This window comes from Nerophis ophidion, linkage group LG11 (assembly GCF_033978795.1).
Source record: "Nerophis ophidion isolate RoL-2023_Sa linkage group LG11, RoL_Noph_v1.0, whole genome shotgun sequence".
Taxonomy (NCBI): domain Eukaryota; kingdom Metazoa; phylum Chordata; class Actinopteri; order Syngnathiformes; family Syngnathidae; genus Nerophis; species Nerophis ophidion.
The window spans coordinates 52,995,888-53,014,350 of record NC_084621.1 but is presented as its reverse complement, the minus strand read 5'-3'; the positions used below and the strand labels follow the sequence as shown (position 1 = coordinate 53,014,350).

Below are 18,463 nucleotides of genomic sequence, written 5' to 3'. Positions count from 1 at the left end.
TACCCCAAAAAAGGGAATAAGCGGTAGAAAATGGATGGAAGGATAATACTTTATCCTACCTATTTTGTGTTTTCTTACAACCTGAGAGCTTTACTTAATGTCCAAATAGTTAAAGTTAAAGTACCAATGATTGTCACACACACTAGGTGTAGTGAAATGTGTCCTCTGCATTTGACCCATCCCCTTGTTTACCCGCTGGGAGGTGAGGGGAGCAGTGGGCAGCAGCGGTGGCCTTACCCAGGAATCATTTTTGGTGAAATAGGTCCTTCACTTCACAGTGACGTCATGACAGTCTGATTGCAAAACCCGACAAAGAAAGGCATCTAAAACTCAATCTCAATATCCAACATTGTAAGAATATGTGTAAGTCATCCATCCATCCATCCCATCCATCCATTTTCTACCGCTTATTCCCTTTCGGGGTCGCGGGGGGCGCTGGCGCCTATCTCAGCTACAATCGGGCGGAAGGCAGGGTACACCCTGGACAAGTTGCCAACTCATCGCAGGGCCAACACAGATAGACAGACAACATTCACACTCACATTCACACACTAGGGTCAATTTAGTTTTGCCAATCAACCTATCCCCAGGTGCATGTCTTTGGAAGTCAAAAAAACTAAATTCCTCATATTGTAAGTCCTTCAGGTCTACCATAGCTCAGGGTCACTCTTGCTGCTAGCAGTTAACAAATGTATTGAAATGGTTAAAATGTGATTCTGAAGTGAAGCCCAGCCTCACCCAGTCTACCTCAAGCAGCTCCCAGGTAAACTGAGATTAAGACCGCTGATGTACAGTATTAAAAACTGATCGAATGTTCATTTCAGGAAGAAACCGTTAAATGATGCAACTCAATCATCTGTCTTTCCCTGCTTCTTCTGGTTTTCATCCCCAGGTCCAAACATTTACAGCCAGAATTTGGCATCCCTCAGTGGTGACATTGAGACACCTTTCAGTCTTACCACCACTGGACACCAGCTCCTGCTCCGCTGGTCGTCTGACCACGGCACCAACCGACGGGGTTTCCACATCAGATATGTGGGTGAGTATCAAAGTATGTATCCCGTTTATGATTATTTTCTCTTTTCATAAGTACCATGTAGTAGAGTCTTTGGAGGGCATAAACAATAACACAACATGGGTTTAAAATTTTACTTAGTCTAGTTCACCATGAAGAGGAATACAGTATCTCACAAAACTGACCCTTTTCCAGCAACCCTTCCATTATATCATCTCAAAGGACAATGTAAAAAAAAATGCCATGGAGATATAACTTAGAATACCGTATTTTTAGGACTATTAGACCCACTTTCATTTTCTCAAAAATCAACAGAGTGGCTTATAACCCAGTGTGCCTAAAGTAGAATTGAATTCTGGCTCTGCTTACCGACCTCAAACCAATTTTATTTTGTACGAGGTGTAATGATGAGTGTGACCAGTAGATGGCAATCACACATAAGACACATGTGTGGACTGCAAGTTGACACCTGTTAAATAAATGACGCTAGCAGGGACCCTTAAGCAAGCAACACCAAAACTTCAATGTTTCATTGAGAATATAGAGCATTACACACGGCGCTCAAAAATCCATCAAAATGTTTTGGTATGACTTTGGTAAGCTACAAAGCTGCACCGCCTGATGGAAAGCAGAACATTATGGCAACTGAAATCAGACGTGCTGTCTGATAATAAAAATCAAATGCAATCTGAACTTTGAACAAAATAAACGTATAAGATTTTTTTCTGTAGGATTTTGCAACACGTGAGTGACAGGTGAGAGCAAGCGGCCCTAACAGATAAAAAAAATGTTCGTCAACACTGTTTAATTGTTGTAACGTTTGTCGAAACGCTTTAAGGAGGACAGAAATTATATCGATTGTTTTGGGCAAAACCGTTTATATTGGCCGTAACCACACTTAAAACATTAGCAAAAAACTTCTATCAAGGAAAATTCGTCATTTTCTGCCATACAAAACAGGCTAAGACCAACTCTTTGTCATCTGTCATATGCCGCCTGCACTCATTGCACCTAAACACTGCCACAAAAAACGTCGAACAACTCCCAACAATATGACTCCCCAATCAGATGCGTACTTATTCTTCTGTCATTCATGAAATGTTAATTCATGGACATTATTCATGAAATGTGGTTACTAATTACTAATAATGAGCACCTGACAAAGGTCAGTTATGTTATCATGATGTTTTCAATGTGGTCTGGTAAAATGTGTTAATAGTGGAATATTTGAATAGCCTAAAAACATAAAAGGTAAATATTCAAAGATTTTTTGTTGGTTTTCCTAGCAATATGACATAAAATACCACATAATAGCCAACAACAGCAAAGTAAAAACAACTACTTAAATTTGGGACTGTTTTAAACTATCATATCATAACATTACCTGGGACTGTTGCAGGTGGAGAAGAGTGTTTAGCAAACTAAACTAGATGAGAACTCTTTCAGATCCACAACAAGCCAAGAGGCTAAATAGCCTTGCTAGTCTTACAATTGAAAGTCAGCGAAGCCGACAGTTGGACTTCAAAGACCTCATCAGCAAATTTGCTAACAAAAGTTAAGTTAAAGATTGTCACACTCACACTAGGTGTGGTGAAATGTGTCCTCTGCGTTCGACCCATCCCCTTATTCACCACCTCGGAGGTGAGGGGAGCAGTGAGGAGCAGCAGCCACACCCAGGAATAATTTTTGATGATTTAACCCCGAATTCCAAATGTCGATGCTGAGTGCCAAGCAGGGAGGTAATGGGTCCCATTTTTATAGTCTTTGGTATGACTCGCGCCGGTTTGAACTCACGACTTACCGATCTCAGGGTAGACACTGTAACCACTAGGCCACTGAGTAGGTGTCAGGCTTTTTGCCGATACATACAGTGAACAAACAAGCCAATTTAAACTTTAATTGAGATTAGATGAGGTTTTATTATTTGTGCTCTTCTGCTCTTTACTTGCACATGTAAGTTAAATGCTACATATTTACTTGTAGACTATCTTGAGCCAGAACACTTAGTTCTTTTTAAATATTAATGCTTGATTGTTGAGTACAATAAAATACCCACTACCTACTAAGTGGTTAATTGAAAATGTATTTGCAATCAGAGGTGTAATAAGATGTTTTACATCAATTGAATGGGAAAAAGACAACCACTAAAACATCATTCGCATTATAATACTCTGACTTGTTAAGTCCATCCATCCATCTTCCCCTTATCTGAGGTCAGGTCGCGGGGGCAACAGCCTAAGCAGGGAAGCCCAGACTTCTCTCTCCCCAGCCACTTCGTCTAGCTCTTCCCGGGGGATCCTGAGGCGTTCCCAGGCCAGCCGAGAGTCATAGTCTTCCCAACGTGTCCTGGGTCTTCCCCATGGCCTCCTACCGGTTGGACGTGCCCTAAACACCTCCCTAGGGAGGCATTCGGGTGGCATCCTGACCAGATGCCCGAACCACCTTATCTGGCTCCTCTCGATGTGAAGGAGCAGCGGCTTTACTTTGAGTTCCTCCCGGATGGCAGAGCTTCTCACCCTATCTCTAAGGGAGAGCCCCGCCACACGGCGGAGGAAACTCATTTCGGCCGCTTGTATCCGGGATCTTATCCTTTCGGTCATGACCCAAAGCTCATGACCATGGGTGAGGATGGGAACGTAGATTGACCGGTAAATTGAGAGCTTTGCCTTTCGGCTCAGCTCCTTCTTCACCACAACGGATCGGTACAACGTCCGCATTACTGAAGACGCCGCACGGATTCGCCTGTCGATCTCACGATCCACTCTTCCCTCACTCGTGTACAAGACTCCTAGGTACTTGAACTCCTCCACTTGGGGCAGGGTCTCCTCCCCAACCTGGAGATGGCATTCCACCCTTTTACGGGCGAGAACCATGGACTCGGACGTGCTGATTCTCATTCCGGTCGCTTCACACTCGGCTGCGAACCGATCCAGTGAGAACTGAAGATACCGGTCAGATGAAGCCATCAGGACCACATCATCTGCAAAAAGCAGAGACCTAATCCTGCGGTCACCAAACCGGAACACCTCAACGCCTTGACTGCGCCTAGAAATTATGTCCTTACGACTTGTTAAGTCGTTAATTGTAAAAAAGGAAACAAATTGGGTGTATTACACCAGGCACTGTCAAGAACACTGAAAAACAACACAAATTAAATTGTGGTAACGAAGGGGGCACAGGGGCCCAGAATTCCTAGCAACGGGCCTGTGTTGACCACAAGGAATACGCTTTGTAATACGGTGCGCCTTTTGTATGAAAATAAACCTAAATAGACCCGCTCATTGCCAGTGCGCCTTATAATCTGGTGCGCCCTATGGACCAAAAAATACACTAGTCTGGGTGAAGCTTTGAAAGCAGTATAGATATGCTATGCATTGAAAATAATAATGTCAATGTTATGCCAACAATTTTTATATTTTTAATTGTAAATTTTCTTGCACAGTGATACAAGTAAAACAATATATATTTTAGATAATTTCTAATAATTTGTCAAATAATTGTGCGGTAGAGGACAACATCTCAAAGGGTTTTGACTTCATAACACCCCCCATGCAAAATCACAAAACAAAATAAAAAGAGACAAGGAAAAATCACAACAAACGAAGATACAACAACAAGGACAAAGATCGATACAAATACAAATTCAATTAATTTAAACTAGACAAGAGTATTATCTGTCTGGACAGAACATGCCACACCAAACCAAAGATATACATTTTGTAGCCCGCCTTCTGCCCAAATGCACCCCCGCTACAAGCGGTAGAAAATGGATGGATGGATGATTGGCAACACTAAATTGACCCTAGTGTGTGAATGTGAGTGTGAATGTTGTCTGTCTATATGTGTTGGCCCTGAGATGAGGTGGCGACTTGTCCAGGGTGTACGTCGCATTCTGCCTAAATGCAAATGGCATAGGCCACTCTTGCAACTTCGAGAGAGTCGAGCGGTAGAAAATGGATGGATAGATCTATCATGTTGGAACAATGTCATGTGTATTTTTTTTTTTAAATAGACAACCACAAAACAGGAGATGCGTGAGTTTAAAAATGCAAATTAGGATTAGAACTCGAAATTATTTTTTTTTCTGTTGATATTTAGTTTGGTTGTATTTTTTTTTATGATGTTAAATGTCAGGGAATCAAATCTGATTAAAATACTGAAAGAGTGAGATATTCACGAATTAATCAATTGACTGGCTGATTGCCATAAAAGATATTTTTTTTATTTTTATGTGAAGCGTGACAGTGATGAAACACTTACATCTCAACCAAGGCAGAAAGAGTGGCAGCTTTGCACAGAGTGCTTGTGGGTCTCCTTTCTGCTCTGATGACAATGGAACGGACCTGAAAGTACAATGAATAGTGTTTTCAGTACAAGTTGTCTAAGAGCAGACGTTCAGTAACGAAAGGCACACGGCAGCACTGCTTGTACGTTGAGGATGTTGACGTGATAGGCGCTTTTTAATGTTTCCAAACATCCAAAAAAGTTGCTAGTCACTTTTGAGGAAGAACATTTTTATGAGGAGTCGGAAAGGTTCTCAATTTAACGAGAAAGTTGCCAAGTTGACAACAATGCCCTCAAGTGTGTGAAAAACAAAGACGCAAAGACCCGCCTTACCTTGCTTCTAATTGGTTTACATTGGCATGGCATTCTCGTACTACATTATCACAGAAGTCTCGCAAGACCAGAGCGGCCATATTTTGTATCAGATTGACAATCAACCGATTCATGACTTTCCAATCAGACCGATCCATATTACATATAGATCGATCCAGAGGCTCGCTATACTATATTCATAATTGATAAAGTTAAAATGGTTATCGGTTTATATCGATTAATTTTTTCACACCTAGTATGTACGTATTTTTATATGTATATACTGTATTTAAATGTACGTACAGTACAGGCCAAAAGTTTGGGCACAACTTTTAATTTCAATTTCAATGCGTTTTCTTAGTTTGCATAACTATTTACATTGTAGATTGTCACTGAATTCATCAAAACTATGACACCTGTGAAGTAAAAACCATTCCAGGTGACTATCTTTTGAAGCTCATCGAGAGAATGCCTGGAGTGTGCAAAGCAATAATCAAAGCAAACGGTGGCTACTTTGAAGAAACTAGAATATAAAACATGTTTTTAGTTATTTCACCTTTTTTTGTGAAGTACGTAACTCCACGTGTGTTCAGTCATTGTTTTGAGGCCTTCAGTTTTTTGATTGATTGATTGAAAATTGTATTAGTAGATTCCACAGTACAGTACATATTCTGTACAATTGAACACTAAATGGTAACACCCGAATAAGTTTTTTAACTTGTTTAAGTCGGGGTCCACGTTAATCAATTCATGGTGACAGTGACAATCTACAATGTAAATAGTCATGAAAATTAAGAAAAATGAGATGGTGTGTTCAAGCTTTTGGCCTGTACTGTATATACTGTGTATGTATTTTTTTGTCACCACAATTTCCTCCTCGTTCTTCTTTTTTTATTATTCTTCTTTATATCCCCTCCTGCTTATCCAGCGGCGCCACACACCAAATTAAACAAACATTTAATTAAGTCAAATACAACTAAGGCCACAAGAGAAGTATCCCACAATTTCCTTTTGTAAAATATATACGTACTTCTGATATGGGCATCTACATCAACAATATGATTTGCCTTGAGTGGCAGGGCAGGACAGATTAAAAAAAATTGGGACTTCTGGTGTACCAGATTGTGGACACTGGTGGGCCAAATTTGGGGTCCTCTGCTCTAAATGAACCACAGCTTCCCAGTGCTGGAAACAGTCATGCTGCCCCAGGCCACTGTGCAACTATTACAATGCTTGACTTGTTGGGAAGAAACATTTATCTTGGTACTGACTTGTGTTGCCAGGTTTTGACAACAATAGCTTAGTGTTGAGTCATTTCCAGTCAATAGGACATCTACATTAGTGGTTCTCAACCTTTTTTCAGTGATGTACCCCCTGTAAACATGTTTTTAATTCAGGTACACCCTAATCAGAGCAAAGCATTTTTGGTTGAAAAAAAGAGATAGAGAAGTAAAATTCAGCACTATGTCATCAGTTTCTGATTTATTAAATTGTATAACAGTGCAAAATATTGCTCATTTGTAGTGGTCTTTCTTGATCTATTTGGAAAAAAGATAAACATAACTAAAAACGTATTGAAAAATAAACAAGTGATTCAATTATAAATTAAGATTTCTACACGTAGAAGTAATCATCAACTTAAAGTGCCCTCTTTGGGGATTGTAATAGAGATCCATCTGGATTCATGAACTTAATTCTAAACATTTCTTCACAAAAAAAGAAATCTTTAGCATCAATATTTATGGAACATGTCCACAAAAATTCTAGCTGTCAACACTGGATATTGCATTGTTGCATTTCTTTTCACAGTTTATGAACTTACATTCATATTTTGTTGAAGTATGATTCAATAAATATATTCATGAAGGATTTTTGAATTGTTGCTATTTTTAGAATACTGAAAAAAAATCTCACGTACCCCTTGGCATACCCTCAAGTACCCCCAGGGGTACTCGTACCCCCATTTGAGAACCACTCATCTAAACTATACAAACTGTACACTGACTACTCTGAAGTATACTTAAGTGTTATTTCTCTCCCATTTCTCTTCGAAAATGTATCTTATAGAATTTGCTTCTCAAATGTAAAAGGTGTACTCACTTGTGTGAGATGCTTTTCTGGCGAGTCTTGCGCCCCATTGGAATTCATGCACCCCTTCATCTGTGCATATTTATGAATCCAAGGAATGCAGGAATGTAATTGCATTTAAGGAATACTTAACACGAGTACGATCTTAATACTAAATAATGCTATAGCTTGGTGTTTTGTAATGTACTATACATGTTTTACACGACACACTATTAAACAGGTTAATGTACGATATACTAGGTTAAGGGAAATGAGAATATGTCTCAATCAAGAGCCACAATGCATGTGTAAGTTTCCCAACAAATTAAAATGGAACATAGTCAATCTTAAATATGATTGTGTGAAACATACATATCAAATGACAAAATAGAAAAACATAGTGTTGTTTAGTGTAACAATTGTGAAAGTGTCATTCAAAGCGTGATATCATTTCAGTATGCAGGAATTTTACGCTTCAGTACAATGCAGGCAATATTTTAAAAACAATCACATAAGGACATTTTGTTTGATGTTGTAATTTAGTATTCATGCTACGGTTTTACTTCAAGAGAAAACTAATGGAGCACACAATAGCCACTCTTTTCACATTCTAAACCCAGGAGAACGAGGGGAAAGTCACAGACAGGCTTGCATGTCGTTTTGCACTCCTTTATTTCAAGAGGCTTTAAATTCTTAATTGTCTCTTTAATAAAGCAAGTGGTGCTAGGCAATTGGGATTCCTCTTCCATTTGAGATGCATCAATAATAATGGGCGGGTAGAAAGAACAGAAGATGTAAATTTTTTATACAATTTCTCCATTATATTTAATACACAAGAGTGTCACAATGAAAGCAAGTTGGTGTGATGAATTTTGTGGAAAAACACTCTTCTTGACTTGATTGACTGAAATGAAAACTGATTTGAACACCTGTGTGTTTGCAAATATCAAGACCTCTTTCTAATTGGCGTAGCTCAGATGGTAGAGTAGCCGTCAGAAACTTGAGGGTTCCTGTTTCGAATCCAGCTTCCGCCATCGGAGTCATGGCGGATGTGTCCTTGGGCGAGACATTTCCTCTACCTTGCACCCACTGCCGCCCACGCTGGTTCAAATAGAGATAACAGGTTTCGCAATGTAACGCGCTTTGTTTGAGTCTCTAGAAGAAAAATAAATTATTTAGATTTAGTTCACTTCACTTGACCTAAATCAATTTTTTGGTGCGTGTGTTTATTGGGAAAAACAGAGATGAATAACTAAAGAACGCACCGTTCCAAAGGCCTCAGAGAAACAATATTATGTGGGTAACACATTAGTATGGGGAACATATTATGTTAATAAGCAACTAATTAATGGTGAATATGTTCCCCATACTAAAGTGTTACAGACTTGATTTAGAGTTATTTGAACACTAGGGAAACGTGTCCGACTTACTGCCAGCTACGCGGACCAAGCTGTGACACTGATCATACAGTGAGCGGACCGCCACAATAAGACAGTCCGGTATCCCATACTCTCTGAGCACTCCCCACAGGACTTCCCGAGGGACACGGTCGAATGCCTTCTCCAAGTCCACAAAGCACATGTAGACTGGTTGGGCAAACTCCCATGCACCCTCAAGAACCCCGCCAAGAGTATAGAACTGGTCAACAGTTCCACGACCAGGACGAAAACCACACTGTTCCTCCTGAATCCGTGGTTCGACTATCCGGCGTAGCCTCCTCTCCAGTACACCTGAATAAACCTTACCGGGAAGGCTGTGGAGTGTGATCCCACAGTAAGTCGGACACGTTTCCAGTGAGGGTTGGACTCTGCCAAGGCTGTCCTTTGTCACCGATTCTGTTCATAACTTTTATGGACAGAATTTCTAGGCACAGTCAAGGCGTTGAGGGGTTCCGGTTTGGTGGCCGTGGGATTAGGTCTCTGCTTTTTGCAGATGATGTGGTCCTGACGGTTTCATCTGGCCGGGATCTTCAGCTCTCACTGGATTGGTTCGCAGCCGAGTGTGAAGCGACCGGAATGAGAATCAGCACCTCCAAGTCCGAGTCCATGGTTCTCTCCCAGAAAAGGGTGGAGTGCCATCTCCGGGTTGGGGAGGAGACCCTGCCCCAAGTGGAGGAGTTCAAGTACCTAGGAGTCTTGTTCACGAGTGGGGGAAGAGTGGATCGTGAGATCGACAGGCGGATTGGTGCGGCGTCTTCAGTAATGCGGACGTTGTATCGATCCGTTGTGGTCAAGAAGGAGCTGGGCCGGAAGGCAAAGCTCTCAATTTACCGGTCGATCTACGTTCCCATCCTCACGTATGGTCATGAGCTTTGGGTCATGACCGAAAGGATAAGATGACGGGTACAAGCAGCCGAAATGAGTTTCCTCCGCCGGGTGGCGGGGCTCTCCCTTAGAGATAGGGTGAGAAGCTCTGTCATCCGGGAGGAACTCAAAGTAAAGCCGCTGCTCCTCCACATCGAGAGGAGCCAGATGAGGTGGTTCGGGCATCTGGTCAGGATGCCACCCGAATGCCTCCCTAGGGAGGTGTTTGGGGTACGTCCAACCGGTAGGAGGCCACGGGGAAGACCCAGGACACATTAGGAAGACTATGTCTCCCGGCAGGCCTGGGAACGCCTCGGGATCCCCCGGGAAGAGCTAGACGAAGTGGCTGGTGAGAGGGAAGTCTGGGCTTCCCTGCTTAGGCTGCTGCCCCTGCGACCCGACCTCGGATAAGCGGAAGATGATGGATGGATGAACACTAGGGGAACACAGAAGGGTTAGGGTTTATAATAAGCAATAATTCTGAGGTTATTGAGGGAAGACTCTTAGTTAATGGCTTACTGGTTGTATAATAAGGCCATGCAGAATAAAGCATTATTAAGTACTTACTAATGACTAATTAGGAGTCAATATGTTACTAATTTATCTGTTAATAAGCAACTAATTAATGGTGAATATGTTCCCCATACTAAAGTGTTACCATTTTGTGATTTTAAGGGACGTCCTTTGTCGTGTGGCACGCAGGTCTGTTGCTCAATTAATGTGATCATTCTCAGGCCTTTTCTCTATTGTAACATTCAAAAGAGAGTCTGATTGTGGCTAAACTTTAATTTTTGTCCTTAAAAATGTAATAAAGCATCAAGTGGCATTGTCATGTGTGGCTTTGATTTCTCTGTTACTTGTTTATTCATCCTTCTTTACTTCTCTCCCTCACTACGTCATTCCCATCTTTGTTGTCGTTCCCACTCTCTATAGCAATGTACTGCAGTACCCCCGACTCTCCACAGCACGGTTTTGTTGTCAGCCAGACTGGGGGCCATGTTAACAGCACGGTGCGCTGGGCCTGTGACCGGGGGTACAAACTGATAGGAAAGGGCACAGCTGTATGTAAGAAGACCACCTTTGGATACTACACCTGGGATGCACCAGTTCCTGCCTGTCAAGGTGAGTTTTTAAGCCCATGTAGATGTTTTGTTTTTCCCCAAACATAATCCTCAACCCTTGTACTCCTACACAACAGGTTAAAATCAGAATAGCGTATTTCCTTGAATTGCCGCAGGGCATATAGTATGCGCCTGCCTTGAATTACTGCCAGGTCAAACTCGCTTCGCAAAATAATTAGCGCATGCTTAGTATTACCGCCTGGTCAAACTCGTGACGTCATGAGTGACACTTCCTCTGTCATCATTTTTAAAATGGAGGAGGCTCATTTCAATATCAGTAATTTGAAATCGCATAAAGGGAAGAAGATTAAGAGCTATTCAGTAGGATTTAAAGGGCTACTGAAACCCACTACTGCCCACCACACAGTCTGATAGTTTATATATCAATGATGAAATGTTAACATTGCAACACATGCCAATACGGCCTTTTTAGTTTACTAAATTACAATTTAAAATTTCCCGGGAGTTTCTTCTTGAAAACGTGTAATGATGACGTGTACGCAAGACGTCACGGACTGTCAGGAAATATGAGCGCTACGCACACACACAGCTAAAAGTTGTCTGCTTTAACGGCATAATTACACAGTATTTTGGAGATCTGTGTTGCTGAATCTTTTGCAATTTGTCCAATTAATATTGGAGGAGTCACAGTAGAAAGATGGAGTTGGGAAGCTTTAGCCTTTAGCCACACAAACACACGGTGATTCCTTGTTTAAAATTCCTGGAGGTGAAACTTTCCTATGGATCAGAGCGCGGTCAAGCCAACATGGATCCCTACCAAATGTCAACCAGCAGGTTTCGGTGAGAAAATAGTGGTTAAAAAGTCAGTTCTTACCGGAGAAAAGCTGAGCTTGTGCCGTCCATAGCTGCCGTCGACTCCCCTGAGACACTGCGCGTCAACACACCCGTGGAGACACCCTTCCGACTATCAGGTACTATTTAACTCACTAAAACACTAGCAACACAATAGAAAGATAAGGGATTTCCCAGAATTATCCTAGTAAAAACATTGGAATCTGTCCCAATGCAATCGTGTTTTTTATTTAACTTCTTTTTTTTATAATATTTTTTTTTTTTTCTAGTCCGTCGCTATCAATATCCTTAAACACAAATTGTTCATCCTCGCTCAAATTAATGGGGAAATTGTCGTTTTCTCGGTCCAAATAGCACTTTTTGTTGGAGGCTCCCATTAAAAATAATGTGAATATGTGAGGAGCCCCCTCACGTGTGATGTCATCGTCTGCGACTTCCAATAGAGGCAGGGCATTTCTCTTAACACCGAAAGTTGCGAACTTTATCGTGGATGTTCTTTACTAAATCCTTTCAGCAAAAATATGGCAATATCGCGAAATGATCAAGTATGACACATAGAATGGAAATGCTATCCCTGTTTAAATCAGAACATATCATTTCAGTATGCCTTTAAGGTCCAAGCTTACATCACACTCAATTTTTTACTGCATGCCTTTGGTAAGTGCCGGAGTGAGAAGAGGTTTTAAAATAATTAGCCCATGCTTACTTTTACCTCATGCCTTTGGTAAGCGCAGGAGTAAGAAGAGGTTTTAAATTAATTTGCGCCCCGGCGGCAATTCAAGGAAATACGGTATGTTCTGATAAGCCAATGTTGCTGAAAATGACACAAATCTATGTACCCATTTTCTGTCACTATCCACCTCTTCAAATGACTTTGACTAACTAGTCATTAGCATGCAAAGTCCACTCACCTAATTTGGTCCTTTGATGCGCACACATGAATGTCCACATTTACCTTTGGCTGATTTGCATGCTCCAGTACAGACACACATTTACATTGCAGCAGTAGGTGGGAAACACCATCAACTGCATTTGAAGCGTAACATTGAACATGCTTAGGGATGGATGCCTTCAACATTGAAATCGATACGGTACTCATTTTTGTTACTTTTCCGTGTGTTCATATTTGTTAAAACATTTTAATTGTATTTTTTTTCTTCACACTAAGTTATCTTGTTTAATTGTACACTTATGTGTCTAATTTACAAGCCCTATTCTGACTGTGTGGTGGGGACGGCGTGGCGGAGTTGGGAGAGTGGCTGTGCCAGCAACCTAAGGGTTCCAGGTTCAATCCCCACCTTCTGCCATCCTAATCATGTCCGTTGTGTCCTTGAGCAAGGCACTTGACCCTTCCTCCTGATGGGACCTGGTTAGCGCCTTGAATGGCAGCTCCCGCCATCAGTGAGTGAATGTGTGTGTGTGAATGGGTGAATGTGGAACGAGTGTAAAAGTGCTTTGAGTTCCTTAAAAAGGTAGAAAAGCGCTATACAAGTATAAACCATTTACCATTTTCTATACTGTATTATAAAGTAGACTTTTGATGCTGTTTTAATTCCAAGATATTGGCAATAGTGAAGTGTGTTGCCTTAGCCAGGAAGTTGTCTTTGCCATGAAGTAGAATGTGCCAGTCTTTGCTTTTGTTGATCCATCCAAAGTGTTTGAATCGCAAGGATTGCATTGATTACACACCAGCTGTTGATTTCATTGGGGTGACATGGCTCGGTTGGTAGAGCGGCCGTACCAGCAATTTGAGGGTTCCAAGTTTGATTCCCGCTTACGTCGTCCGAGTCACTTCCATTGTGTCCTTCGGCAAGACACTTTACCCACGTGCTCCCAGTGACACCCACACTGGTTTAAATGTAACTTAAAACATGTCAATAATGAGTTTTATTATATAAAGCGCTTGGCAGCTCTAGAAAAAAATTGCTAAATAAATATAATTCACTTCACTTCGCTAATGCAGTGGTTCTCAAATAGGGGTACGCGTACCCCTGGGGGTACTTGAAGGTATGCCAATGGGTATGTGAGAATTTTTTAAATTATCCTAAAAATAGCAAAAATTCAAAAATCCTTTATATATATATATATTTATTGAATAATACTTCAACAAAATATGAATGTAAGTTCATAAACTGTGAAAAGAAATACAACAATGTAAAATTCAGTGTTGACAGCTAGATTTTTTGTGGACACGTTCCATAAATATTCATGTTAAAGATGTATTTTTTTGTGAAGAAATGTTTAGAATTAAGTTCATGAATCCAGATGGATCTCTATTACAATCTTCTAAGAGGGCACTTTAAGTTGATGATTACTTCTATGTGTAGAAATCTTTATTTATAATTGAATCAATTTTTTTTTTTTAACAAGTTTTTTTTGTTGTTATTTATATATGTTTTTTTCCAAGTAGTTCAAGAAAGACCACTACAAATGAGCAATATTTTGCACTGTTATACAATTTAATAAATCAGAAACTGATGACATATTGCTGTATTTTACTTATTTATATATTTTTTTCAACCAAAAATAATTTGCTCTGTTCAGGGGGTATTTGAATTAAAAAAATGTTCACAGGGTGTACATCACTGAAAAAAGGTTGAGAACCACTGCGCTAATGTGCATCTTAGTTTTAGTTTTTAGTACCGGATTTGAAGGAGTTGAAATTGCTATGTAAAATCGCTAATGCTAATTGTTAGCATATGTACGGAAAATCCAATTTAAATTGGCATAGAGCTTGCAGAATAAAACAAAAAACTGGACTCTTACTGTAATTTTGTGCGCTTTTTTGCTTTGTTGGCATGGACACTTGTAGGATTACCTAAATGCCTTTGAGCTGAGCCCACGCTGAGTGCCTGACTGCTTGTTTAAAGTGATTGAGCTGGTGCAAGTACAACTAGACCTGACGCCACGTGCAACAAAGGTAGCAACATTTCATTTTACGTGAATTGGTACGTGTATACCGACAGAATTCGGTGCCCATCTCAAATGCAACTTAACATACCTGTCAATAGAGCTTCACATCTACAGATAAAAAATGCATATAATAAACAATATATTTATGTTAAATACAAACATGAACAATGTCACACAGGCGCAAAGCACTGGCTATATTCAATGCCTACTTGTTGAGACTGAGTTTTAAGTCACTCCACAGCTATGGATGGATGACTAAAGCTAAGATCCGGTCTGTTGAGCATCTATGTGTTGCATTTTAAATTGGGGGAAAAACACTTCACACCTGGGGTTTATTCCAACAGTCTGATAATTGCATGCAGCTTGTCCAAAACACATCAACTACAAATGATGCTGATATATTCATACCAATATCGTCCATCTGCTTTCTACTTGATTGCAATGATTCAATTATACTGGGATTTTTTTTCTCTTAATATTTGCAATCTATATGTGCAGTGTTATAGATTTATGAATTGCTGACCCAAAAAAGGATTTAAGGTGTATTTACATTTATTTTGAACTAACTTGTTCATACCTGTGATCGGTACCTGTTAAATTGTGAGTAAGCCGGACTCAAATAGATGTTGATTGATTCTCTGTAGGTTTGTGAAGGGCAATGTGATGGCTGCAGGCCATGTTGGCAGATATGTACCTTTTGATGCCTTTCAGTATGCAACTACGATTGCTGCTCCATTTTATTATCTGCTTGTTTGCATAACTGTTCATTCAGTGCGGCGCGGCAGATGTCGGTTCCGCGCACTCTTCACTCTTTCCTTCCCGCTTTGACTTGGCACTGATGATAGATAATTTGAAACTTGAGGTTGAAGTCACTGAAACCTAGATACAGTCTAGGTCAGGGAAAGGAGAAACATATCTGTGCAGGTGCTTTGTTGTTATTATATCAGTGTGCAGCATATTGTGTGAAGTATTATTTAGCACACTAATATCACTTCTTCATTCCCGCATGTCCCAAATAAAACCTAAAATGGTGCTCCCAAAATGGTGATGAGTATTGATTAATCACATTGTGCGTGCTAAATAAATGTTTCATCGTCTCCTCCCAGTATTGTGGGCATTTTGATGATCAGCATATATTTTCCATTTTAATTAAGACAGAGAGACAAAACGGATTGCACACCTTATTCTGCTCACTGAACAGACGCAATCCACTTTGCTCTCATTTAGTAGATCAGCTTTGTGTGTGCTATCAGGTTTGCACATGTTTGAGTACATGCAAACCTTGAGTAAATCAGACCCTTAGTATACTGTACTTAACTATGTCATGTATAAAGTACAGTATGTCCAATATGTCATTGGTACTTCAAATTATACAGTTGCCTTTTCTGTCAATCTTGTTGTTTTGTAAACACAGTTACTGTAAGGTCCACTCATATTTAGACAGTTACAGATTTGCATGTTTTTGTCTTTACAGTACAAACCATTCACAATGAATTAGAAATAAACCAATCATAAATAAATCAGATTGAAGTTTGGACAAAGACGTGCACCTGAAGATAGGTTGATTCGCATCACTAAATTGGCCCTAGTGTGTGAATGTGAGTGTGAATGTTGTCTGTTTATCTGTGTTGGCCCTGTGATGTGATGGTGACATGTCCAGGGTGTATACCGCCTTCTGTCCGATTGTAGCTGAGATAGGCTCCAGCGCCCCCTGCGACCCCAAAGGGAATAAGCGGTAGAATATGGATTAATGGAAGTTTGGACTTTCGAACTTTAATTTAAGAGCCGTGACAAAATATTGCAAATTTACTAAAGGAATCAAATCTACATGTAGTGTCCACAAACACACTGATGATATAACCACTTTCTTAAACACCTAGATGACAATCATTAGCAGTGAATGAAGCCTATTGGCGTCATTACATTTTGAGTGTTGAACGATATTAATGTTTACTATGAGGTCAATTGAATTGCTTAGAAAAAAATGGATGTTATCTACATAAGGTGGCAGTAGCTGTAATTACTAGATGGTAAATTACATATTTTTGTCAAAGCTCTTAATTAAAGCTGAAACTTAACACTTCAATCACATTTTTTTGTGTTGACTTTTAATTGTATTTACAATCTATTCCTATTAACCTATTCTATCTATAACCTACTTTATATCCCATTGTATTTAAATTATAATATACATACTATTGTTCCGGGCTTCACGGTGGAAGAGGGGTTAGTGCGTCTGCCTCACAATACGAAGGTCCTGCAGTCCTGGGTTCAATCCCAGTCTCGGGATCTTTCTGTTTGGAGTTTGCATGTTCTCCCCGTGAATGTGTGAGTTCCCTCCGGGTACTCCGGCTTCCTCCCACCTCCAAAGACATGCACCTGGGGATAGGTTGATTGGCAACACTAAACGGGCCCTAGTGTGTGAATGTTAGTGTGAATATTGTCTGTCTATCTGTGTTGGCCCTGCGATGAGGTGGCGACTTGTCCAGGGTGTACCCCGCCTTCCGCCCGATTGTCGCTGAGATAGGTGCCAGCGCCCCCCGCGACCCCAAAAGGGAATAAGCGGTAGAAAATGGATGGATACTATTGTTCCATTTTTACTCATTGGGCTAAATTTCGGATCTCGAATACTAAATGTTGTGCCATCTTATGCCGATTTGTTTTTTTTATTTTTTTTCAAAATCCATTGTGGTTGTTTAACTATTTGTTTATTGTAAAGGCAAAATCATTAAAAAACTGTCACTGTTCAAATACTTGTGATTTACAACAATAACATTAATATCAACGGGTGTAAAAATCGTGGTTAAATTCAGAGTATTGCTCAAAAGTACTTACTTACTGCTTTGAATGAGGTGTCATAAAATGTTGGGCTGGGAGTGTATATTATATGTATTTAAAATGTTTAGTAAACACAGTTGTTAAGTTGAAATATAGTCATTATCAGAAACGTTTTCCTAAAGTCAGCTGGGATAGGCACCAGCTTCCCAGTGGCCCTAGGGATAAAAAGTGGTTGAAAATGAATGGGTGGATCTGCTGTAAATGAATTTAGCTTTCGGTGTGCCTTCGTATTGTTTTTTGAGATCTGCATTCATAACTATATACAATGTAAACATAATAATCAATAGATTTGCAGGCTTTGTGCAAAATATATATCATGGTTTTATTATTTTTTGGAAAATAAAATAATATGGCTCACAAAACGTGTTCACGCTTCAGGAAAATGGGTTTAATTTAGTAGAACAAATGTAAGCAAGGCCTACCAGAGTTAGCTCTTCAGGCAATTCTCCTCAAATCTCTCCAGAACGTGTGTGTGTGTGTGCAATAAACGTCTGTCAACAAACGCCTTCTTGCTGCCTGCAGCTGTGTCATGTGGCGTGCCCATCGCGCCAGTCAACGGAGGTGTTCTTGCAGCTGATTACTCCGTTGGCACACGGGTGACCTACTTTTGCAACAGTGGCTACCGGCTCTCCTCCAAAGAGCTGACGACCACAGTCTGCCAGCCAGACGGCACCTGGAGCAACCACAACAAGATACCCCGATGCATCCGTAAGTATAAACAATGACGGTGAAGGGGGAAGGGGACATACCAAGAAAGAGTGGCAGTGATTTAAATGGGTTGCCCCGTTGTGGGATGG

The 18,463-nt window shown here is 40.4% G+C and overlaps 1 protein-coding gene across 2 annotated transcripts in view; it reads left to right on the top strand.

The window, feature by feature from the left end:
- The window catches only part of LOC133562239 (CUB and sushi domain-containing protein 3-like), a 673,567-nt gene that overhangs the window by 495,072 nt on the left and 160,032 nt on the right, over positions 1–18,463 (top strand). Inside the window, exons 48-50 of one of the 2 annotated variants that reach the window (XM_061916244.1) lie at positions 893–1,039; positions 10,915–11,103; positions 18,189–18,374. In XM_061916244.1, coding sequence (XP_061772228.1) covers positions 893–1,039; positions 10,915–11,103; positions 18,189–18,374 — 522 coding nt within the window. Of the gene's footprint in view, positions 1–892; positions 1,052–10,914; positions 11,104–18,188; positions 18,375–18,463 lie in introns of both variants that reach the window. The other variant, XM_061916243.1, reaches the window with a different exon arrangement.